General features: G+C 35.8%; 1 protein-coding gene across 2 annotated transcripts in view; it reads left to right on the top strand.

Annotated features, from left to right (window-relative positions):
- LOC102972156 (disks large homolog 2) overlaps positions 1-27433 on the top strand; it is a 768935-nt gene that overhangs the window by 284128 nt on the left and 457374 nt on the right. For both annotated transcript variants that reach the window (XM_007078972.3, XM_042959513.1), the window contains exons 7-8: positions 11800-11944; positions 14192-14330. In XM_007078972.3, coding sequence (XP_007079034.1) covers positions 11800-11944; positions 14192-14330 — 284 coding nt within the window. The remainder of the gene's footprint in view (positions 1-11799; positions 11945-14191; positions 14331-27433) is intronic.

The raw sequence follows: 27433 nt of genomic DNA on the forward strand, positions 1-27433 counted from the left end.
CATGGCTGCCCTTTCTAAGTCATGGAGTTATATGATAAATTAAAGCAAAATTAAGGCAGCATATAAGCAGTAAAAATTTGGGATTGCACTTAATAAAACTTCTTTATCTCCATTTACTGTTTTATACAAAATCTACAAGATAATCATCAAATACAGAAAATTAATAGAAGAGAGCTCTCAAGTAAGATAAGTATACTCATTTCTAGTCATATGTCTGCCCTTGTAAAACATAGCCTCTAATCTCTGCAAGGAGCCGTTATCTCCAACACACATTTGGAAAAGATCAACCTATATTCTTGACAGAACTGCGGTTTCTGTGATGTGCAAGTTTTGGAGGTTGAACCTCACAGTGCATTATGCCCACTTCCCTGGGCTTTAGACAGCTTGTCTTTAGCCCCATTTGTCTAGTTTCATAGTTGTCAGTGACCTTGGTGTTGAATTTTCTGAATAAGACCTTTATAATAATCTTGATAACTAGTATTTATTTGGCATGTTCCATGTCCTTAAAAGTCATTTTTTATAATATATGTTTATCACAGCAACCTATTCTATATAAACAAAAAGGAACTGAGGTATGGAGATGTTTATTAACTTGTCCATGGTCATATAGTTAACAATGGACAGAACTGGATTTCAAATCCAGGCACTCTGGCTTGTCACCACCAAGCATGGGCTGTGATTTGTTTTCTAGAATTTGTCAGTCAATTCTTTCCTTCCTTTTTTTATCTTTCATTCAGTCATTCATTAATTCCTTTATTTAACAAGTAATATGTTGAATACTTTACCACGTCCCAGGCAATAACCACTACATAGGAAGGAACATAGGAAGGAGAAAATGTATGGGCAAAGTGGATGGGCGAAAAATGTGGCATTAATGACTTCAAAGTTGCAACTAGGAGTTTTGGCTTCTTTACCACCTGGTCGCTATCATTTTCTTTTTTTTAAACCTTTTTGTTGCTGTTGTTGTATGGTTGACATATAAAAAGCTTTACATACTTACTGTATACAGGTCCATGAATTTGGGTGTTAATTATATACCCAAGAAACCATCATCATTATCAAGGCCATATTGTATTCACCATTTCTCAAAGCTTTTTTTCACTCCTACTATTATTCTTTTGTGCTTGTATGTGGTGAGAACAATTAATGTAAGATCTACCCTCTTGGTAAATTTTAAGTATGGAATACATTATTGTTTAGCAGTAGCCACTATGCTGTACAGTAGAACTACTATTTTTATTCTTGAGACATTCTGCATTTTTTGGTTTGCTGGTTGTTAGTTGTTTTTTTTTTTGTTTTGTTTTGTTTTATTCTTGTTTTTGTTTTTGCCTTTAATGTAAAAGTTATTTTTTATGATGTTATATCTTCTGAACCAGAAAAGTATTTTCAAGGTATAAGACCTAACAACTTCTCTCAAGAATATGAACTTTATTGTTTATTGACTCATGAATAAAATAAGCCACGATATCCATCTTTTATACAGCACTAACTTTGAGAAATGGAGAGAACCGTTTCATTCTAAATTAATGACTCATTAATGACACACTTGACCTTAGACTCATTATTCTGTAAGAGTTTGGTTGTAGACAACTCTTTTGGTATTTCTTCAGCTGCTGCTATGATAATATCATGCTAGATGCTATGTGCTGATTTCCTCAAGTTCTGTTTAAATGTCTAGCTTTACTTTAAAATTCTTAAAAAACAAAAAAACCCTCAAAGTCTAAATAATTCTGATAAAGGATTTTCCAGGCACCATGCTATTTTTCCATTACCATTTTCTTGATATTCGTCGTACATGTAATGATTTCAAAAAAAGCTGAGACATAATCTTTAACTATTTTGAGTTTTAAAGCATATTTTTTTACAAAAATGAACTTTCAACAATAATAGGCCTCTCCTCTCTTATGTAAGGAAAACATAATTAGTACTTCCAAGGCAACTGCAAAACGGAATCTAGAAATGAAAGAAAATGATTCATTTTATAATATTCTGAAAGAAAAATAATGCTGAGGAAAAGAATAAAAAAAATCCCAGAAGTGCTCCCAAAGGACCAATTATCTGGCTTCAACCCAAAAATATTTATTAATGCTCTCCTTCTGTCAATCCTTTCCACCACCTTTTCTCTTTATTATCTACATTCGTATCATCATTACCTTTGTCCTTTTCCACTCTCCTCCCCCAAAGGAGGTGCAAATAATTTGGATTCCATGATTTACCAGCTGTACCACACTCTGTATATTTTTCTCTAAAAGATATTCTTTGTAAAGCAATTTGCACCACTCCCTCCTCTCGCCTCTTAGGAAAACTTCCCCCGTATGTTATTCATTCATAGTTCTGTAAGCAAACTGGTCTAAAGTGAAATTCCATGAATTTCCTCATACCATCAATGGTGGGTACTTTTTTTCCCCTTAAGTACTTCATATATGTCAGAATTGAAAAGTGTTTGTCTTAGATGTTATCTTATTCCAACTCATTTGGTACATCAGAAGCTACAAAATGGAGATGCGAAGTAGTCCCTCACCTCTGCTAGAACAGATGAAGAGTTGAGAACTTAATGCTTTTTGGAAGCTATCCATTAAATACCAGCCATCATTAGATTTTCTTTTCTTAAAATTGTATCAAAATACATTTCTCTGTGCATTTCTTGTTTTATTCATAGCTCTGTCCCTTGGAGACAGAAAGGTAAAGACGAATTCCTCTTCTGCATTTGTTTGAAAAGTTAGGTCTTGCCACTTCTCCCCCACTCAGTCTTTTAAGATGCTTTACACAGTTTCTCTCACTCTTGCACTAAATTTTATGTTTCTCTCACTCTTGCACTAAATTTTACCACATATCCATTTATCTTCAATAAATACCCTTTTACAAAACTTTTAATTCCTCAGAATGTTATCGCCCCACTTTGAAAACCACAGACAATATTGTAGCATCTGACCTTTGTTTTTAATTATTTTCTTAATGTTCATTTATTTTTGTGAGAGAGACAGAGTGTAAGCGGGGGAGGGGCAGAAAGAGAGGGAGACACAGAACCAGAAGGAGGCTTCAGGCTCTGAGCTATCAGCCCAGAGCTTGACATGGGGTTTGAACCCAGGAATCGCAAGATCATGACCTGAGCCAAAGTTGGTCTCCTGAGCCACCCAGGCGCCCCTGTCACATCTGACCTTTACATTTATTCTACTATAAAGAAAAAATTACCCTGCTTATCACCTTTGCAATAAGACTTTTAGTGTTTCAAGTAAGATGACTTTTTATTTTTTGAGTGCAAGTGAGGAAGAGACAGAGAGAAGAGGGGGAGAAAGAGAAGTGGGGCTCACCCAAAGTGGGGCTCAAGCTCACCTGAAGGGGGGCCAAACTCACAAACTGTGAGATCATGACCTGAGCAAAGCCACATGCTTAACGGACTGAGCCACCCAAGCACCCAAGTACCCAAGTAAAATGACTTTTTTTAATGTCAGGCCTCTGATGTTTCATGGGACACCCAGAATAGTATATGTTCCCTTTATCAAAATAATATATTTTTTAAATTCCCTTGCTGCTTGGCCCTTATTATCATTCACTAGATTTTGTTTTTTATTTTGTCAAATGACAATGACATCTGATTTTTGCGGATTGTACCTGTAGTTTAGTGTTGTAATTGTAGACTAAGTAGATTAGCTGTTGGCCTTGATTTCTTGGAACGGATGGTCAGAGATTGACAGTATTGATAATTTTTAAATTCATTCACATATTTATGCACACTGGTTTTTATTAAGCTCTATCAATATGATGCATAGGGCCACATTTATTACAGAAATGTGATCATCTTCATTGTTTTTCTACACGATACCAGAAACTTCAAATCCAGGGTCATCTGACTCTTCTTTACAGGTATAACGTGAGCTGTTAATTGTCAAAACCCTCATCACACAGTGATTGAAACTTTATGTATAGTCTTAGTCACTTGTTTCCATAACCTTTGCTTGACATACAAAGAAAAAAAGTTGTCAGAGAACTTCTACTTTATTTGCAGAAAATAAGTCTATGTTTTCTTTCCTTAAAGGGAAGCTGTAGACAAGGAGAAGGTAACAGAGGCACTGAAGTCAAGTGGAAAGACAGTGGACTCAGAGACAGGATAACTGAATTCAAGTCCCAGGCAGCTAGAATTAACTGACCCAATTGACCTTGGACAAGTCATGTACATCTTTGCTCTTCTGTTTTGGCCTCTATACCATGGCAACAGTGCCTTGGATCAGTGTTTCCTAATGTCTTTTAAATATTGATCTCATTACCGTGTCCCACAAAAAGGATCAGTGGTCACATAAGTTTGGGGAATTCTACAACCTTTATCTCACCTCTTTTACATATTCTCAATGAACTTAAGTACACTGAAAGGTTGGTGAAGTCCTATAGTCAAGGAACTAACTTAACTTGAACACTATTCCAACCTATTTTAAAGTGAAGTTCATGGAACACTTAGAACTAGTAGTGTTCAATAGAATATCCTCTGGATGTGCTGTGTGTGAGCAGATCGTATTCTTATTTCAAAATTAATATCCTATTTGAGGACATTGAGTGAATTTAGAGAATGTGAGGGGAAACAATACAATTTTCTGAACGATTTACATTATTCTTTTTGATGATTCACAAAATCGCCTAGTTTCACCCAAATATTAATAAGAAAATCATCTCGAAGACAATGCAAATATGTAGAATTTTTATTTATTTATTTTTTTAGAGAGAGAGATCACTAATGGGGGAAATGGGCAAAGGGAGACAAAGAGAGAGAGAGAGAGAGAGAGAGAGAGAGAGAGAGAGAGAGAGAGAGAGAGAGAGAATCCCAAGCAGGGTCCATGCTCAGTTCAGAGTCTGAGGTAGGGCTTAATCCCGTGATCCTAGGATCATTACCTGAGCAGAACTCAAGATTGGAGCGCTCACTCTTTCCTGCCACTGGCACATGAAAGAGCCTTTCACCTGCAGCACCCACACAGCCCTCCCTCTAACACCTAAGAGATGGATAGGGCAGTCATTTCTGTTATTCTTATTTTCCAGAAGAGAAAGTTAGAGCTCAGAAATGACAAAGGGATTCCCAATATGACATAACTAATAAATTTGGAAATCAGATTCAGACCTAGATTTCAATGTCCCAAAGCCACATTCCTTCCACAAGTTTAGTCAGCCCTTCTGGTTTTTAATCTTGCTTTCATATTTGAATCTCATGCTAAGATCACTATGGAGGCCCAGGCCTCAATCAACCCTGCATAATCAAATCAGAATCTCCGAAGTAGGTGCTGTACTTCATTTTTTTTTTTTTAAGTTTTCCCAGGGATTCCAGGGTGTAGCCAGGTTAAGAACCACAGTCCTTCCTTCATCCTCTTCACATTCTAGCCTGCTCTGCTGCTGTTCCAGTGCTTCTCCCGAGGGTGACTTTGGTGGTAACCCTCATTCTGTCAAGCTGGTAGGTACAGCATCATTTAGAATTTTCCAACAATGGACTAAAAGGCATTTAGAAATAGTTCACACTTCAAATTTTGTCCTCTGCAGTTAGGGTACTTTCTGAAACACCAGGAGAAACAATCTGGAGAATTATTTCTTGGACTGTGTTCTAACTTTTCTCAAATGTAATAAAGTAACAATTCACTGCAAATGTAGTGACCTATTTTACTTAAGTATTAAAGCCATTATATTATTTTTTATTTATTTTGCTTATATTTGTTTAATAACTGTTTATAGAATTTGCTCTCTAGGTAACATATATTGGTACCTACTACAGAGCAATAGTTTTAAAATTATTTTAATAGCACATTCCATCAGTAAAACACAAAAAGTTGCCTCTAATATATGTATATTTCTCTACTTTAAATTGCACACATATATCACACTGCTAATACATGATGCACATTTTTAAAATGTACATAAAAATAGAAAGATGAAAATCAGTGTGATAAATATTAATAGAAGTTCAGATACTTCTTCATGTATCCAGTGGGTTGCCTTGGGGTTCATATCATACTGTTCATTTTGGTGACTACTGCTGTAGAGGAAGCTAGAGTCAGTCAAAACATCATTGTTGCTTGTTCTGTCTATATATGGAATAAAAAGTTAAGAAATGCATCAACAATTATGGAGGAGGAAGAAATTAACACTGCTGGAGCTTGTGTCCCTTATAATGTGATGTGACCCAGTGTTCACATTCTGTACCGGCTTTCATCCTTATGTCTCATACCTGCCACAGAGTGAGTGGCCCATAAATATGTGCTGTTTGTTGAATGACCTTCTTTTCTTAACCTTTCCTCTCTGACTCAACACAAATGTAAAATAGAAACTTGGGGTGCCTGGGGTCAGTTAAGTGTCTGACTCTTGTTCTCAGCTCGGGTCTTGACCTCAGGGTTGTTGGTGCAGGTCCTGACTTGGGATCCATGCTAGGCATAGAGCCTCCTTCAAAAATAAATAAATAAAACTTAATATGAATGCTTCATTCTTCCTATAAAATAGGCAATTGTGATAGCTCTTCCTTTCGAATACCACATTGTTATTTTTAACTTAGCTAATTGTTTCAACATTTATTAAGTGCCCATTATTTATAGTGCATCAGTTGGGGAGTACAAAGACAAAAACACTCTAATTAGAGAGATGGGGGATAAGCAAAATCTGTGAAGGAAAGTGGGAGATACAGGCTTCCATTATGGAGTGAATAAGTTAGGGGAATAAAAGGTATACCATAGAGAATATAGTCAATGATACTGTAATTGTGTTGCAGTAAGTGTGTTGCATGGTGACAGATGGTAGCTACACTTGTGGTGAGCAAAGCATAGTGTAGAAACCTGTTGAATCACTATGTTGTACACCTGAAACTGCTGTCACATTGTGTAACAAATAATAAGAAGAAGAAGAACAAGCTAATCATTGCCCTTGAGAAGATTAGTCTTAAGCAGGGAAGAGGCATTGCAAAAGTAAGTGTTGTAGAAGGTAGGGGGTGATGATTTTCACACAAGGAGCCCTGAACACGAAGGAACTATTTTCAGCAGCAGGGTTAGCAAAAGCACTGTGTATGATTGTGATGTTTGATGATTGTATACTGCTTTATTTTACACAGTGTATTTTCCCAATCATAGTATCCCTTCTTTCTCCAAATGCAAGTAAATCAACAAATGAATTAGTATTATCCCCATTTTGCATATAAGAAAATGAAGGCTCAATAAATGTGTTAACTGACCAAAATTCATGAATCTAGGGATTAAAACTAGATGTTATGCTACATTTAAAATTCACTCTTATTATGCCAAATTACCTTCATTTCTAGAAACCTCTAGGTTTAAAATATGGCTATTCTTAAATTAAGTCATTTCAATTCACTGGGCATGAGAAACCAACTTCCTTCTTTTCTATTCCAATTTGTTTTAACACTCATGAGATCTTGTTATGTGTGCTTCATAATGAAACCACTGCACTTTGTTTCTGTTCTTATTTGAAGCTTTTTTTGTTGTTCACTGAAAATATAGAGTTAATTTGGGGCGCCTGGGTGGCTCAGTAGGTTAAGAGTTCAACTTCAGCTCAGGGCATCATCTCGCGGTTAATGAGTTTGAGCCCCACATCAGGCTCTGTGCTGGCAGCTTGGAGCCTGGAGCCTTCTCTCTCTCTGCCCCTCCCCTACTCACACTCTGTCTATTTCTCAAAAATAAAATAAAAACATGAATAAATAAATAAATAAGTATAGAGTTAATTTGATTCTAACCAAAACTAATGCATGATCTTACTGAAAAGATGAAAAAATAAGAAAATATTTTCCAAAGATAGCTATTATTGTTTCCTATTTATTCATAGTACTATTTTTAAAATAAATTTTATTATAGCAGTGAATTGCAATGTACTACAGAGAATTTAGTCTTTATGCATATTTATTTTCATATTGTTGACATTAGCACATTAGATTAGTCTCCTTTTTAAATTTAGTTTTTATCTTTTTAATTTTATTAAGTTGTTTTTATTTTAATTCCAGTATAGTTAACATACAGCATTGGTTTCAGATATACAATATAGTGATTCAACAATTCAATCCATTATTCATTGCTTCTTGTGATGTCTCTCTTATCTAATGACCAGCAATTTTGTTCCCTTTTTCAAAAGTGAACTTTGGAGTTTGTGATTTTTTTTTACAGTGTTTCTAGAGTTCCCACATTTCCTTGTACTTTGTTTATGATAATGTGTGGATCCACCTCTTACTTCCTCCTAGGAACAACATGCTGGTATTCCTGAATAAATATGGAAAAGTCAGCATCTTACCGTCTGTACATTGCCCATTCCTCTTTGTGACCCCTCTCCTGCCCCACACCTCCTCCCTTTGTACCATCACATACCTATGTTTGATTCCTGCAACACTGGCCATGCTCTCTTGCAAGTTTTTTTTTTTTTTAAACGTTTTTATTTATTTTTGAGACAGAGAGAGACAGAGCATGAACGGGGGAGGGTCACAGAGAGAGGGAGACACAGAATCTGAAACAGGCTCCAGACTCTGAGCTGTCAGCACAGAGCCCGACGCGGGGCTCGAACTCACAGACTGTGAGATCATGACCTGAGCCGAAGTCGGACACTCAACCGACCAAGCCACCCAGGCGCCCCTCTCTTGCAAGTTTTTTGTCACCTCTTTCTTTAGCTTTAGCTAGTTTGCCCTCCTTTTTCTCTGCATCGTGCTCATATTGAGTCCTCCCTTTTCTTTTAGAGGAAGTGAGTCCTCTCACCTCCAGCCTCTCTGCTTGGTCTCAGTCCTTGTCCTGTTGCATACATACAGCCAGGCTGTACACATGTCCCTTTCTGTCTAGTGTACCCACAGAAACACTGCATTCAAATGCACATATTTTTTTTTCTGAAATCAGGCCAGTTGTTCAGTGTTCACCATTATAAGCAGATACTTGATGCAAAAGAAAAAAGACAATAAAAAACAATGACAGGAGCAACTAGCCAATCAGTATAATGTCCCTTCTCTGAGTACAATCAGCTCCAGCTGTAGGCCCTTTATCTTGAGAGTTCATAGGATAATGCACACACATAATTAACCCAAATAAACCCACTTTCATGAAAAACATTTTGAAGACTTCAGCACAAAAGAGCACTTTTTGGTCCAGATCCTGTACTATTCTGAATTTTTAAAAAGACCACACAGAGGCCTCATCAACAGTCCCCTAATTAAACTCATCAGCTCACAGATGTTTACAGGAAAATGCTCAGCAAAAATTTCAACCAAGAGTTCCTGTTTCCTGAGAAGGGAGATGTATGATGACAATAGTAATAGTAATAGAAATAATAGCTAACATTAATAAGCATTTTAATGTTCCTACCATTTTACATAGGTCAATACATTTAAATAAATAACCCTTTGAGGCAACAGTTATGATCATACCTATTTTATAGATGTCAAAAACTAAGGCTAAGAAGGTTAAGTAACTTGTCCAAAGTCACACAGCCAGTAAAAGCCAGGACCAGGACTCAGATCCTGGTCTGCATGACTCAGATGCATATGCTCTTAACCACTGTGTTCTGTTGCCAGGATCATACCACCTGTTCCATGACTAAAATCTGTGTAAATGTTCCAACTCTTTATAGTCACCAAATAGTGAGTCTAAAATCCCACTATTGTAAACCACTATTATCCCCACTTCTCACCTCCACTCTTTGCTCAACTTCTACCTTCTGGCGTAAAGACTTCTCTGGTGGTCTAAGAGTCTACATGCAAAGTCATTCTCAGTAAACATGCTTGAAGTTTGAACTGTGTCTTACTAGAATATGAGATTCTAGGTAGCTGGGGACCTTATCTATCTGAGAGAGTAATAGCGATGAGTTGTTAAAAGCCTGGCCTCTGGATCCAAACTGCTTGGCTTTTAATCTGCTTCTACCACTATCTACCATGATCTAATTGGTCATTAGATCAATGGCTTTGGCCCAAGTTTCTTAACCTCTTGGATACATGCTTTTTTAATCTGTAAAATGAAAAGAAATTATAATAGCTACCGCACAGGTTGTTGTGAGGTTTGATTGTATTCATACGTGTAAATAATTTGGAATAGTGCCTCATGTTTAATACAGAGTATATAAGTGCTATGATTAGGATTTTCATTCTTAATATTCATTACTACATCTCTAATGTGTAGAACCATGACTGACATATTATAGGTATGCATTTGACCAATGGATGAAAAAGGGCTAGACAAGTAGAAATACAAAAGGATTTAAGAGAATGTCATTTGTCTAGAAGAGAACTATAGGAACCAGTGAAAAAGCTTATAGCTTAATGGAGAATTCATGGTCAGTATTTATACACATCAATCAAGTTCAGTTTCCTCCAGTCCTGGGGTCCCTGATGGGCTACACCATCCAGAATTTATTGGCATATAGAATTTACAACAACGTGGATAGAACTAGAGGCTAAGTGATATAACCAGTCAGAGAAAGACAAATGTCATATGATTTTACTCATATGTGGAATTTAAGATACAAAACAGATGAAACAAGGGAAGGGAAGTGAAAATAATATAAAAACAGAGAGGGAGATAAACCAGAAAAGACTCTTAAATATAGAGAACAAACTGAAAGTTGCTGGAGGGGTGTTGGTTGGAGGGATTGGCTAAATGGGGAAGGGGCATTAAGGACAACCCTTGTTGGGATGAGCACTGAGTGTTATATGTAAATGATGAATCACTAAATTCTATTCCCGAAATCGTTATTACACTACATGTTAACTAACTTGGATTTAAATTTAAAAAAAAAAAAAGAATTAATTGGCACATTGAATTTATATGACAACATAAGGCAAAAAGAAAACAAATGCAATATTGTAAGGCATTCTATGACTAACATGCTAATTAAATAGTACAGAGAATATGTAAGGGATCCAATCTAATGTTCTTTGGCATTTTTATTTTAATCTGCATCATTTCAGCAGAAATTAACTAATCTCTTGGTTAAAAAATAGTAGCCAAATAAGATATTTAAATACTAGGTATTTAAAATATTTCATAAATATTTTTACACCATTTAAGAGAAGTGCTGCAGAGATCCACTGTAATGAATGTTATGTTAATATAATATTATATAATGTAATGAAACTATATGAATATTACAGTTTGGTCCAACAATTCCACTTGCATGATTTATCCTGAATAAATCATCAATGTTGTGCACAAAAATAGAAAAAAAAGTTTTACTGCAACATTATTTATAGTAGAAAAAGATTAGACGCAAACTGAACATGTTTTAGTAAGATTGGTTAAAGCATTATGTTACCACTATACAACACAATGCTGTATAGAAAACAAAGTCATGTTGTGGAAGTACATCTATAATATGGACCAATGGTCAGTCTATATTTAAAAAGCAGGTTCCAAAACAATATGTACAATATGGTCACAATTGTTTAAAGAAACATACCCCAAATAAGGAGACTTTGGTTAATTGTTACTTTTTTTTTTAGTTCAATAAGATGTATTACTTTTGTAATTGGAAAAACTATAGCATAAGAAGAGAGACATTTGACTCCTCTTTTCTTTTCTCTATATATAGTATTCTTATTTCAATTATGATACATTCCTTTCTCATAGAAAAAGACAGAAGCAACTTCGTTGTTTTTTTGTTTGACATCAACAAATGTACCTTATCTGCTTTGGCTAATGCCGCTAATCCATCTTTTCTATCAAAGTTTAATGTAGATACTGTCTTATAATGATTGCAATTTAATCTTTAAATAAGGTCATAACTCTACGTATCTTTTTGCCTAACTATTTCTTTTCACCTGCATAGGTTTGACTCTACTATTGAATATTATTTTCCTTTCAGGTGAACAACTACAGTTTAGAAGAAGTGACTCATGAAGAGGCGGTAGCAATATTGAAGAACACATCTGATGTCGTTTATCTAAAAGTTGGCAAACCCACCACCATTTATATGACCGATCCTTATGGTCCACCTGACATTACTCACTGTAAGCACCACACTCACTGTCACCTTTGCCAAGTTTATAAAATTAAAATTTGCAAAACTTGGCAAATTCCTCTGCTTGCATCTTCACTCTTGTTTAGCTTGTGGAAATAGTTCTGAGGGATGCTGTGTTTTACTCCCTGGGTTGCCTTACAAGGCCTTAACTAGTGTTTTGAAGGTAGGACTCCCTAGTGGGTTAGGAAACCCACCATTTAAGAAAGGCTTATGGTATATGTGGTGGACAGTGTGATAACAATAGTAACAACACATTTTTAAAGGTTATTTCTCAAGGCCCTAAAGCATGATAGCTCTCAGGCCATAGTATTCCCCCTTCCTAGTTGAAATCTATAAAGTAGCAAAGCAGGAAAGAGAGACTGGCAAAATAGACACGAGATAGCACTGTGCTCCTTCCTGGGGAGAGGATCTTGCACTTGAATGGTGGAATTATGACCCTCTGTCAACATCATCATGGCTCTTACCTTTACCTGAATATATTACATTGGCAGGGAAGCCAGGGAAAACTCTTAGTCACTCTGGCAGTAGAGATGGATTGTGGGTGGGGTTTTCTAGGGCAACAACTCACTATGAGATGCTGCGTTGAATCCTAATAAAGTCCACTGCTACATAAGCCCCAAGTTTTCTTCACTTCTTAATATGTCAGTGAGAACCTTATCTAAGGTTCTGTCTTTGGAGACTAGATTTAGAAGCAATTTATTTTTTTGATGTGAGTTTAAGAAACAATTTTATCAACATCAGTAAGCTTGCTCATTCTGGAATGTTGAGAAACCAGTCGTGAGATTTGGAAACACGGAATATCTTCAGGACCTGGCATTAATTAGTACTATGGTCTTAGCAACTCATTTAACCTCTCTTAGATTTATATGTTTCTCTTGAGAGAAATTTAAAGGCTGAATAATTTTGTTACCTGCCCATTATGTTAGCTGTTGCTTTTCTTAATGATGATTTGAAAATGACTTACCCCCCAAATATGTCTTTTTCTCAAGCATGCAGTAAACTGAGATCAGCCTTACCTTAGGATATGAAAGAATTTTAACTTTCAAAGGTTTTCAAACTGGATGAATTTAGAAAACTCAGCTTTGAGACTTTGAGCTGCTTCATGAAGGGAATGTAAGGTCAATGTGAAAGAGGTGAAAGCGATAAAACAAAACTTTGCTATTCAATTTAAAAAAATAAATATATTGAGTAACTTTAATAGTGTAAGACACCTTACAATGTAATATGTGGGATACAAAGGAGATGCAATCATGGCCTTCATTGGAAGTATGGCTAATTCAAACATATGAAGAGTAGAAATATTTGGCAATATAAGAGGGATGTACATGCCATATGAATGGTAAAAATAAATGACTTTGGGTCCTCAAAGGAAGAGGATATCACCTGTCTTTGGAAGGATCATAAAATGCTTTATGCAAAGGGTGGCATTTAAATTGTATCTTAAAGAATGGATTAAATTTCAAAATCAGAGATGTGTTAGGAGACAGAAATTGTGGATTACTGATAAAAGTACATATGTTGTAAAAACTAGCCTTTGTTTGAGAACTGTAGGATATAAGTGGGATATTAAAATGGATCAATCTTGTAAGACTGACAAATCAAGCATTTATATTTAATACAATAGTGGCAATGGAGAGTACTTAAACATTATCAGAGCTGTGTTTCTACATGTATAAAAGGGATTTCTAGAGAGGAATGGGAGGCAAAAGACCCACCCAGAAGGGGTTTTCAGTCATTCAGAAGGGAAATGAATTACTGTGGAGGAATAGAAAATAAAGGCCAGAGTTCTTGGCTTTTCTGGGATGGGAGCACAGCATATCTGAGAATTAAGGTCTTATGCAAGAACTTCCTCCGAGGAGCCTTCTAGATTTGATGATTGGGTATTAATTATGTGAAAAGAATGCTCTGCAATTAGAAAGCTAACATTTTTATTTCAATAAAAAACTAATCATCCTTATGAAAATGTGTGTTCTGGCTCTCTCCTCCAATTCTTCTCTTCATCTAAAATTATATGAACTGGGTTTATAGAAATGAATGTTATTACATCTTTCCAGTCTTAAAGGTCACCATGGGCTTGTGCATATTAAATGCAAACAAACAGTAACTCCTCCCTCTTGGGAGACAAGAAAATCCTCTGCATGTAGCAAAATTTTCCTATTTTTAGCAGAACTGTAGCATGACACATTGAATCACCCACATAACAGGTTTTTTCTCTTTTATTTTTTTCACCCCTTAGCTTATTCTCCACCGATGGAAAACCATCTACTTTCTGGCAACAATGGAACTTTAGAATATAAAACTTCCCTGCCGCCCATCTCTCCAGGAAGGTACTCACCGATTCCAAAGCACATGCTTGTTGAAGATGATTACACCAGGTCAGATATGCTTATTGGTTAATTGGGTTTGTGATCATTACCAGAAAGAAAACTGCATTTGCCTAATATGTCAGCCATAGCTTTGGGGGCTAAGTAAATTTTCTGAGCACTATTCAACCTTATTATAGATTTGTCTCCAGTGGAAATCTGCAAATTCTTGTAAACATTTGACATTGTCCTCCAATAGGAATCAGAAATCACTAGTTCTTTGTGAGAATTAGTTATATACACTTATTCATCACTTTGCAATTTATTAACACTCTCACACATGATGTCATTTCAGCTTGACAGCCATTTTGTAAGATAAGTATTGTTACTTGAGAAAAGGTGTTGTTGCAGTTCAAAATAAAAAGGAAACTTGGTCTTTTAACTCTAAGTTCCATGTTTTTGATGCCACTGGATACTCACATTTCAGTGGAATTGGAAAGAGGGTCAACCTTTCCTTTAGTGCAATAGCCACACATAGAAAGAAAAGGAGCAAAGTCACCCGCAAGTCCCTAAAGCATAAGAGCTCTCAGAGCTATCAGCAATGCTGTTAGGCATCGCTAATGCCATGGGATAAAACTAAGTTTAGGCAGCATGCCTCTGAAAAAGTTGGGTGTGACAGTTCACAGAGTAGACCAACTTGGTTGATTTAATTGTCTTTAAGGATTCAATAAATATTAGATAATTAATAGGTCACCAAATGAATAAGTGGGTAAATCGTAATAAATGTACATTTTTTTATCTTTAAATGTTTTTATTCCAAAGTAATATATGCTCATTACATTTGGTAAAGTAATGCAAAAATGTTCAAGAAAAAAACTCTCTCCCAAATTCCTGCCACAGCAACCATCTTGAGGTTCCCAATGTAACATCCTGGCCTGAACCTTTCATACCTTCTGCACATTCATAAAAACCTATACAAATTCACAGTCAGATATAGATGGGGCTTGACATTGTTTTTATAAAGTAAATTCGTATTTTAGAAATTGCTCTGCAACTTGCTTTTCTCACTGAATAATACTTTTACCCAAAATGAGATTTCATATAAATATGTACACACTTTTTTTCTGAAAGTATTTGTGTATAAAAATGACAGAGACGGACCCTTTTGCCCTTTTGGTTTAATATCCTGCCTGTCTAATGAAGCCATTTATCAGCCTTTAAAAAAATAGAGACTTCCTGCTGCTTAACTTTCCTCACCGGTACCCGTGCATGCTTGGATCTTTTCATTCCTTTGCTATTTCTTTTTAAATGATTAAGCATTTTCCATTTATTTTGCAATTTCAGGTTTGCTGAAGTAGCTTGTTACATCTTTAGCCAAGGAATGGAATGTTTAGATGATGCAAATGTGCATCTGTGGTATAAATCAAATATAAACTTCTTCCTATGCTGAAACATCTAATCTCTGTGCTCTTAATTAAAATGAGGGCTGCAGCAAAGATAATCCTCATGGCTCTCTAAAGAATTGTGTAAATATAGGCACCTTTATTCACCAGAGCAATGATCTATTTGCTTTCATTCTATCACTAATATTTGATATGATTTTAATTTGAAAATGTCGTTTTATCTTGTGAGGCCCCATACGGAATTAAAATTGATTAAATCCCCTTCATAATCCAGGCCCTTTGCTAGCTGTTTTACATACACTACTCATTTAATTCTCCCCAAAACACAGAGAGAAGGTCTTTCACCCTCATTTTATAGATGTAGAAGTTGTAGTTTAAAGATGTTAAAGAACTTCCTTATATAGTCACACAGCTTTTAGGTAGAAAAACTGAGTGCCCTGCCAGCTACAAAATCCTGACCAGGAAGAAATATTTTAATTTCCTCCTTATTTTGAAAATGAAAACCAATTTGAATAAAACTGTTCATCATAGAAACATGTAGCTCTAAAGGAACCCAAGAGTTTCGGTAAGTTCTAAAGGCAACTAGATCAGAGTTGAGACCCATATCTACCACTGTTGAACTATGTGACTGCCAGAAAATTATTCAACCACTGAAAGCCTGTATCTTCATCTGTATAATGGGAATAGTAATCAAATTTTTCTCAAAAGACTGTGGTAATGATTTAATCACTTAATGCATGCAAAGAACTTATAACAAGGCCTGACACATCATGAATATTAAATGAATATTGTCTATTTACAGTAACTCTACTTGTTACAATTCTTACCCTACCTAACATGCTGCATGGAATGTTTTTACTGATGGCATCATAGGAATAGAGTCCACCTCTTCCTATATTGTTATGCCTCAGTATTGTAGTTCTTGTCCCATCTCTTCCTTTATTCCTTGGCAGGACAATCTCACTAATAACTCTGCATAGAATCATCCAAATGCCTGGTGCCTGGCAAACTTGTGAAGTAAATTATATCAGTTTACACACACACATGCACATATAACCCTCCTCCACTCTCCCCATTGCTTTGACCTCTCACAAGGGCCTGTGCTAGAGACACTACCATGGATCTCAGAGGTATTTGCTCAAAGGCAAATTCATTGCCTTGTTCATAAATATTTATTGGATACTTCCTACCAGACAGTAGGCACTATACTAGGAATGCAAAATTGAGTAAAAAACAGCATCTCCAAGAAATCTCAAATTGTTACAAAAATAGAGGTAAACCAGTGGATCCCTCAATGCCTATTCCCTGATTATGCAGACCCCCTTTGTGAAAGTGCCCATAAAGCCTAATTTATTATTTTTTATTTAAATTCTGAGATTATGTGCCTTGGTATCAAAATGTCATATTTTTTGTGGTAGTAAATGGCAGATATTACTTTACCATTTCCTTACTTAGAAAACGAAATGTGCACAACCTTGTATCAGTTCTCATTTTTTAAAAGAAAAAGGTCTGTAAGATGTCAAAGTGTGGGAACTACTAACTATAACAAACAAAACTAGAGCATTAGGAAGTGCTTTGGTGCTGCCCTAGCAGAGTTTACTAACACCACAGGCTTTACTTAGTAAAGATTTGTAAATGAATTTGAGTTTTATATGAATGCCCAAGGAAAAGCCTATGGAATCAAAGAAAGTTTTCAAGAGGAGATAAGTTTGAGTTTGAGTTTGAGTTTGAGTTTGAGTTTGAGTTTGAGTTTGAGTTTGAAAAAACTGTGTAGGCCTTGATTGGAAAACCAAGGGATCAGGGAGGGTATCCATGGCAGGGGGTAGTATATGCAGATTCATAGAAGAATGTGAAATAGAATAAAATAAAGCAACTGTTAGAGCTTGAAAAAGAAGACTCAGAAAAGAGTATCGTTCCTACCTTTAAGTTGTCTTTCTATGCCTACCCTTTCTGTTGTATGCAACCTCCTTGTAAAATTTAAAATACATAAGGTAGTAAAAACAAAAAGATCCCTACCATGCACTGTTAACACAAAATCCTTTAATATGTATTATTGCCCTTATTTACATTATATTCTTTTTCTTCATTTTTATAAATAACAAAAATGCTCAAGGAGTTTAAGTCATTGCCTCATTTCATACAGCAAGCAAATAGCAGAATCAGAATTTGAATTCAGGTCTGTCTGTGTTCCAATGCCTCAGCCTCACACCCCACATCCCATCCTATGCATTCAGTTTCCATGGAGAAATGTTAAAGAAGATTGGGCTTGTGTCAGGAGACTGGTTTCTGGTCCCGTTCCTACCAACTAAACACCTAGATGACTTTGAACATTTAATCTCTGTGAGTCTTGATTTTCTCATCTATAAATTTAGGGGGAAAAGATACGTTCCTAATGGACTTGTGATAATATGTGTGAAAGTTGTCGTTTTTAAAGGACTAGATAAATTTATTATGATCCTAAGGTGTTATGGTAGCTTCTATTTGAGGCCTACATTGAATTTTCCTAAAATAGAAATCAATTCCTAGAATTGATCTCTAATGATAGGACTTAAGCTAACATGGAAACATTTCTTTGAAGTTTTTGATTACAAATGTGTGATTATTATCATCATCAATAATAGTCATCAAATTGTCAGCTTTTTATTCCATATGCTTGTGATATCTTACTCTATCGTAAGAAACATTTCTGTTTTCCTGAATCATATTTACATTTGAAGGGGGGCAGAGTTGGATATAGTTAAGAACTTTTTAAAGGATTTTTGAATAGAAAAATGCATACTATCTTAGCTAGATTTTTCAAAATTATTTCTTACTATTTATGGAAACACGAGTAAACTGGGAAATTTTGTTTTTCTGTTGATTTAGAGAAAGCACAAACAAAAAGGCCCTGGATAAAATTTTCTTAGTAGAAAGTCTGTTGAGTCTTCTATAAATCAGTATTAATTGTGATGTAGATGTCTGGTCATAGATTTTTGGTAAACCTAATTTGGAAAGCTATCACTGTGATGCTGAGATGTATTTTTGGCTCAGAGAATTATAGGCTTTCAGACTTGGAAGGGCCATCAATGAATCTAAAGTCTAATCTTCCTCCTTCTGATGGGTAAGGAACACAAGCCCAGAATGATTGGTTAGCTGTCCCTATGTCCATAACTGTGAGCATTAGAATCAGATATAGAACCTGTGTCTTCAAATGCCGAAACTAGTGCTTACTCTTTTTCCCTAAGCTGGTGTTCACTTTTGTTGTTGTTGTTGTTTCTGAATGGGGTAAGAAGGTAACAATTATGAAAACTACAAACAATCAATGATCACCTGTGAGCAATGTCCACTTTGTTCATTACTTGCAGCCAAGGATTCTGCCTCTACTGGGCCAAGTGTTAACCTGGTTACCCAGAAGAGGTGCAAAGCACAGACCTTTACCATCTGGCTGGATATTATTAGGATACACAAGCAAATCATTGATAATAAAATAAAACCAAAAAACTTTGAAATGCAGTGTATAACTGCTCTTTCAAGAAGTGGTGACTTAATTTACCAAGTTATGAATGTGATAAATTTCATTACGAAAGCCAGGGTTCTAAATTATAGCTATGAGCAATATATTTCCCAGTGATAGAAACCAACTTCACCTGGCCTTGATCTTAGTATACCCAGGTGTCTTTCTGATTGGCTCTACATAATGTTGCCTCACATAATTTGATTGCTCAAAAAAACATAAACTAAATGAAATCTCAAGAAAGATTTCTTGTCTCCAGAAACTTTCGAGAATGAATCCAGTTTTGATATTCACCAGTTTGACTTTTTTATTGGCTAAATACCTATGAGCCCATCAGGCTAGAGTCTGCCTCTACTCTTTCTCCCCAAATTATAGAACAATAGCTTATGGGATATGGTACCTAAAATGTATTCCAGTTGTCCTTTTCATGCATTCATTCATTTGTTTGTTCATTCATTCATTCATTGAATAATCAGCTTCTACCATGTGTTAAACATGGTTATCAGCAACAAAGTTTCAGTGATGAGCAAACAAGACAAGTCTCTTGTCCCCATGGAATGTACATTCTAGGGCATCAAATGAGAGACAAATAGATAAATGAGTTAAGTTCAGTTATTGGTAAGTACTTTAAAGAAAAACTAGAATAATGTGATAGACAAGGTTTGGGGAAGGGAACAGTATCAAGTGGGGGTAACCAGGGGATGCCTCTCTGAGGAGATAGGATGAGCTGAGACCTGAATAAAAGGAGAAAGTGGTGATCTAAAGATTAAACAAAGTACATTCCAGGAAAAGGGAATGTCAAGGCCAGTCACTGAGGCAGAAATAAGTTTAGCATGTTTCAGGAATGTAAGGAAGTCCAGGTTGGCTGGAAAGAAATGAGCTAATGGGAACATGGCCAAAAATTAGTTTGGAGAAGGAGTCAGGAGCCAAATGACATAGGACTCTGTAGGTAATGATAAAGAAGCATAGGTCTGATATTGAGTGCATTCAGAATCCATTAAAGAATACTAACCAGGAGAATGAAATTATCTGATTTATATTAGAAGAAAACCTCCCTGCTGGGTAGAGAAGTAGAGGTGCCATTGAAGAAATGAGGGGAGAGGTTATGGCAGCTGGGATTAAGGAAAGAGGAAGCAGTGAAGAGGAACCCCACCTGAGCTCTGTTTCAGAGCTAGATTCAATAGCCAGTGTTCTGCATGAGGAGCAGGTCTGCTTTAGCCAGGCTAATTTACTACTGACCATTTCTACAGTGTTTATCACCTATAGAGTAATTGTTCAGGAGCAGCCTAAGTGTTTGCCACTGTCATTGATGCTTTTTTTTTGCTTGATGTTTACCTTTGTAGACCAGAAATGGATAGAGACTAAACTACTGTTTCTCAAATCCACATGCCCTTAGGCTTTGAAATAGGAACTTGTTCTCCTCAGGATCTGGGGTAGAACATGAATGAAGCTTTTTTTCAAGCATGAAATACATAAAATCTTGTATTTTCTCCTAAAAGCTTGGGAAATATCCTTGTTTGCTTTAATGTAGAAGTATTTTGATTACAAATGAAATGATTTTGTCCAAAGTCTTAAAGTGAAATTAACCCACCAGAAAACTATTTTTTCTGGGGATACTCAGTCCCTGACAAGTACAACAAACCCTAAGGTACATATGAGTAGCCTGGTTTGAGAAGCACAGGCCTAACTTATATAGACTTGTCAGTTATTAATTCTGTGTCATAGAAACAGTCCTTTAATAATGGCTCAAGGTTTGGGGCTCAGTCAGTTGAGCATCTAACTTCAGCTGAGGTCATGATCTCACGGTCATGGGTTCAAGCTCTGCACCGGGCTCTGTGCTGACAGCTCAGAGCCTGAGCCTGCTTCAGATTCTTTGTCTCCCTCTCTCTCTGCCCCTTCCCTGTCCACTCTCTGTCTCTCAAAAATAAATAAATGTTAAAAAAAAATAATGGCTCAAGGTTTGTGGTCTCCATTAAGGACAGCCTCTTAAATGATCAGACAAAAGTTTGCCTCAGAGCAAATCTGGGCATGTTCTAGCCTCTCTTCTTTTCAACTTAAAATTAATGTCTTGAAACCATTTCTGGATGAACTGGAAAGTTTTTCTTCTGACAGAAATCTCTTCTTACTCATCTTTAACCACGTATAATACAAAGAACTGGCTATGCCCTGTGCAGACAACTGATCCTGCTCTAGAATTAACAGCTGTATAGCAGAGAGATTAGCTGCACTAGCTCTGGAGCCATGCTGTGCAGGGTCCCACCTTGACCACTTCCTAGCTCTGTGACCTTGGGCAAATTATGCAATCACCCTTTGCCTCAGTTTTCTCATTTATGAAAGGAGCAGAATAATACCTCTCAATTAAAAAAAAAAAGCTTTCAATTGCCTAGTTGGGTATTATCAGTAGTAAAAAACAAGGATTTTCAGATGAACACCACAAATAAAATCATTTTTGGTAAACATCCTCCATGAACTGAAAATGTGGCCAACAATGGTATGTAGCTGTTCAAAAGTTATCTGTGTATACTTTTTTCTCAATTTATGATGCAGAACATTTTATTACAGAAAGTCATGTAGTCTGAATGCTTTATTATGGATCTTCATTTTTCTGGCTGCCCCACCAGCCCTGAAAATCTAATATAGGATTCAGTGGAACCCAGTATGATAAAGAAAAAACAAACAACAGCAAACAGAAACCAACCTATCAATCTGACCTCTGTGGCTAAATACAATTATCCTCTGGATAATTTATTGACTTGGCCTTTTTTTATTCATGGTAGCTCTCAACAACCAACATCATGTAGCTTTTCCCCTTAAAAGAAATTCTGTGGAACATGGACAGCATCAAACTCCTCACAGGCTTTATAAAGTACATTATAAAACTTAACCAAATCAAAGATTCATCAGCAGTGTCTCTGAGTAATCTCTTTTGTTCTGTGCCTTGTGCCTGTGCATGACTCCTCTAATGTAGAGCCTGCTATTATAATGTCTCTTTGAAGCCAAATATAGTGATAGGAAGGAGAGAGTGAGGCGAAACTAGTGAGACAGATGGAGGATAAGATAAACCATCAAGTGGAGCCTCAAGGGGAGTTTTCTCTTTATTGATGGTGGCTCCACATAACCATTTTAGGTTTACTTACATAAACCATGAGGCATGATTGATAGTGCTGTCCTGTTAGAAATACAATGAGTGGGTATGCTAATGAGGAAGATGACAAATCTTAATTAAAGGAGGTTCCAAATATGTATTGGAAAACCTGTTAAGCTGCCATTTGCTGTCAGGGAAATGACTTTAATATTAGGAAAAATGAAATAGTAATGAGGATTTTAAACTTGTCTTTTTTAGAATTTTATCATTTCCTGTGTACCTAATAAATCAGCCAGGCATAAATACACAGTTCTAGGCCTTATAATTTTATGGAAGATGGCTATTGCACATCTATAGCTATTGTTGTTATAAATGTAAAATGCAAGTAGATTGTTATTTTAATCAATGCCGCATTACATTTTAATAACCTTGGCCTTCAGATCTAGTTGAGACCAAAAAACGATTAATGATGGACAATGGAGAATTTTGGAGAGACCACTGTACAGGCAATCACCTATTAGTTGACTTCTGTCCTTTCATGTTGTAGGAAACTACTATCACAAACACAATGGCTACTTATTTCTGGCCTTTATCTTTATGATATTGAAAAAAGGTGTATATTATGACTCCAGACAAGTAGACATGACCTCTTCCTCTAAGAGTATTTCTACATTCATGTGTCAGTAATAGTAATAGTAGACAGAAGCCAGATGATCCCTAATTGTCCACATCTGGGTGTATACTTTGCAAATTATCCACGCCAGTATTGTAATCCCTGAGTGGTTTCCTGCCATCTCATATATCATATGCTGCTGTCAGTGAGGTTACCAGTTAATATTAATGATTGCCTTAGCAAAATACAAGAAACTTATGGGATACAATTCTTGAATTCCATAGATTTATATTCTTATATATCATAGACTAAAACAATTTCCTGAATTTGGGGGATGCATCATTCACTTTTTGCTACTAGGTAATCTAAATTAATCTTAATAGTAAAGCAAGTTAAATCTGAGTATAAAGGGAAAAAAACATTTTAAAAATACTGCTTTCATACATTTTCCCCAGATAACCTTCTCAGTCTTTATATCTATTCCTTGCCCCTTTTACTACCTCATACTACTCTTTCTTTTCCCAATAAATTCTTATTAGTTTCCCTAATTATAAAAGTTGTATATATATACATATATATATACATATATGTATATACATATATGTATATATATACATTTATATATACATATGTATATACATATATATATACATATATATATACATATGTATATACATATATGTATATATATACATATATATGTATTTGTATGTATGTATGTGTATATTTGTATGTATATGTAATATATGTATATATTTGTAAGACAAATGTAAAATAAAATAAATAGAAAGAAAAACTAATAAAAAATACTATATTAACACAGAAGGATAATTAATATTTAATATATTTTCTTTAAGCTTTTGTTTTCTATAACTGCATGTTTGTTTATAAAATTTGGATAAGACTGTACAGTGGGTTTTTTTTTGTTTTCATTTAACATCATATCTTGAGCATTTTCTCAAGTTTTTAAATAGTCTTTAAAAACATATTTTTAGCAGCTATGTAGTATAGAGAAACCATAAATGTTTCCTATTGTTGGACCTTTAGATTGCTTCTGGGATTTTTCTTATTACAGATAATGCTTATATAATCTTTCTGACCACATCTCTTAATTACATAGTTCTTTAAAATAAATGCCCAGGGGCTCCTGGGTGGCTAAGTTGGTTTAGCCTCTGACTCGAGGCTCTTTCAGTTCAGGCCATGATCTCATGATTTGTGAGATCAAGCCCTGTGTTGAGCTCTGTGCTAACAGCATGGAGCTTGCTAGAGATTCTTTCTCTCCCTCTCTCTTTACTCCTGTCCCCACCCCTCTCAAAATAAATGAATAAACTCTAAAATAGAAAAAAAAAAAGATAGATACCTCGTTCCTCACCACCTAGTTAGCACCTCACTTGGTTGCCTTATAGACATCACACTTTTAACATTTCCAAAAGCTAACTCTTGGTGTTTGTCTCCAACCTGCCATCCCATGGCAGAATGTGACCCATAATCAAGAGAAAATTCAGCCAACAGAAACAGACCCAGAAATGACAGAGATGATGGAAATGGCAGACAAGGAGATTAAAAAAGTTATAAGTATAGCCAATCTCTCAAAAAAGGAGGTAAACAAATGTGAATGAAGAAGAGAGGAATGGAAAATATGAAATAAACCCATGTTACACATTGATGAAAAAATAGTATCTGAAGTGAAAATGTCAGTATACATACTGTGGAAGAAAGAACTGTGAACTTTAAGGCATAGCAACAGAGCCTATTTAAATAAAATGCAGGAGAGAGAGAGAGACAAACTAATGACTTGTGGCACCAGGAAAAGCAGACATTGAGGTACCAAATAGTCAAAAGTTTTTGACATTTGATTAAACTTATAAGCATATTGGCCTAAGATTCTCAATCTAGCCAAAAGATATTATGAAGAGAGAACATAATAAAAATAGATTTCTTATCAGAACTGATGCAAGCCAGAAGAAAGTAGAGCATCTTTCCACCTCCGGGAGTGCTGAACCCAGGGTTTGTAGCCTCAGCAGTAGCAGAATAGAACTTTCATTACTGAGAATAGGAAGCCTTGAAAAAACAAAACATCAAGATTGGGGACAAACCTCAAGAGTTGTTCTGGGAAGTGTTAAACGTGCAATGTCTATAAGGCAACCGAGCAAGATGCTGATGAGGCAGTGGGGATCTGTTAATTAGCAAAGCTGTAGTGTGAGCATGATCAGTCTGGTTCCAGAGTCTATATCTTTACACTATTAAAGGTCATGCAGCTGCTATATAACAGGATTCAGACTAACTCCAAAGCCTGGTTCTTTTTGCTGCACTACATGGGTAGCATTATTAGCTTTAAGATTTCTTGAATCTCTGTGTTTCAATTAGTCTTTGTTGTTTTTGTCCATGAGGATAGAACTAAAGCTTTCTATTGTGGCCCCCACCCAGCAACACTTACAACCTATTTGGGGAAGGTAATCAGTTTCTCAGGAAGAAGTGAGGTCTCCTGGATTGTGTGATTCCAAGCAGGGGTTCAGTCTGTAATGCCTATTATTCTGGCTATAACAGGAGACCCCATATGGTTGTCTTAAATGAGCATTTTAAGGCCTCACTGAAAGAGCTTTGGAGGCCCTGTATGTGTCTCTGTGTAAAGATTTAGATGTCAGCCTCCTCCTCGATGTTTATAGATTAGATTCACCTGAAGTAGAATGATCTAAATCCATTCTCATGTAGACTGTGTCCTAATAGAAATGCTGTCACCTGATCCATTGGCATCTGCTATTTTGCTTTATGTTTTTCCCTCCTAATCTTTTCCTAAAGTCTCATTTGCCATCTTGAGACAGGATGAAGGCAGAATGAAACAGCTGAAATAAATGTGATAGCCAGAGATTTCAGAGCCAATTATGGAAGGCCTTGCTCTGAAAGTGACAAATCCAGAATCCAGGAGCTAGGTAGCACCTTGGTTAAGAGCTCAGATTTTGGAGTCGAAATAACTCTGGGTTCACCACTTACTAGCAATTTGACCTTGGGTGAGTTATGTAACCTCTCGGTGTCTGTTTCCCCATCAATGCCTGTATTATGGGTTATTATCGGGATTAATGAACTAATCTATGTAAAACACTTTGAATAGAGGTTGGCCTAAAATAAGCTGCATTCAGGTTAGTTATTATTGTTATTATTATTGTTACTATTATTATTACTATTATTATATTAGTATTAGTAGTATTGTTATTAGCATTGAGTTTTAGCCCTGGACACCATGGTAACGTGGTGATTATAGGGCTGGCTACTGTTATGCTGGTAGCATTGCTGGTTGGGGATGGTAGATGAGGTTCAGGAGTGAAGGAAGGGGAAATAAGATTCCAGCCAGCCTGACAAAACATAGATGCACACTATCTTTACACTGGCCTTAAGGGGTAGATTTTGAAACTTTATGTTGATTTGGTGATGTTTCCTTTATATTTCGGTGTCTTTTAAAAATATGTATTAATCCCCATTAAAAATAATCTATTCAAAACAAAACCTATGTATTAAAGTCCTATAAAAAAAAGCCTAAATATTAAACTGTGTTTTAATTTGAACCCTCTTAATTTAAAAATTCTAAAATGTTCACTGAACATAAATATATACCTACCCAAGTACTCAGATTTACTGTGCAGACACCATAAAACTTTTTAAATAAATGCACTATTTACTTGTACATACTTTCATGACTTGAGCACGGAAACCAAGCATATACAATAACACCTATTATGTTGTTTCCCAGTTCCCAGGGCTAGTATTAACTCCATGGCTTCTCTGTATCATATGAGATGGCACCATGTATGGTTGGATAAAGTTTTACATACAGTTAAAATACTGAGTGTAACTCTGATAAAGTAAGGCTGATTTTAAATTTATGAGCACTAAGGGGAGATATGTAGAAGTTGCAACTGGGTGTGAAACCCATAGTGAGAAGGTGATCTACCCAGCTAACGCAAAGTAAGATCTTTGCCAGAACCACTGTCTTCTGTAGCTTAGACAAAAATACTTGGTTAAATTGCTAACAAAAAAGTTAAGTTGAATTGATAACAGAAATTAAATATATATATATATATATATATATATATATATGGTAAAATAATAAAAGGTAGTACTTCTTGCCTTTCCCTGAAAAAAGAATATTAACATTTGCCCTCTACATACAGGTAATAATGTTTATCGACTGAATGTTGTCATGTCAAAAAATGTTAGAGCAATATTTGTATTCTGCAGTATTGAAAAAGATAATGCAGTTCAGAAATGTGACTAGTTCATACCTTTCTCAGAAAGAGCAGGTCTACTATCTAAAATTATAGTTCCAAACTCTGACACCTGAGAAATTTTTGTAACTACAGAGCCCTGAGCTCTACCCCAGATATACTGAATCTGACTGTATCCAGGGATAGAGCTCAGATGTTAGTATTAAAAACACAACCAAAATCCTCACAGGTGATTCTGATTCACGGGCAGGTTTGGAGATCACTGGCATGAATTCATTATGTCTTTGATTTCAGAAAAATCAGGTGACCAGGAGTAAAAGCAAAATGGAGCATATTGGAAGAAAACTTGGCCAGGACTTTT

The sequence above is a fragment of the Panthera tigris genome, chromosome D1 (assembly GCF_018350195.1).
Source record: "Panthera tigris isolate Pti1 chromosome D1, P.tigris_Pti1_mat1.1, whole genome shotgun sequence".
Classification (NCBI taxonomy): Eukaryota; Metazoa; Chordata; class Mammalia; order Carnivora; family Felidae; genus Panthera; species Panthera tigris.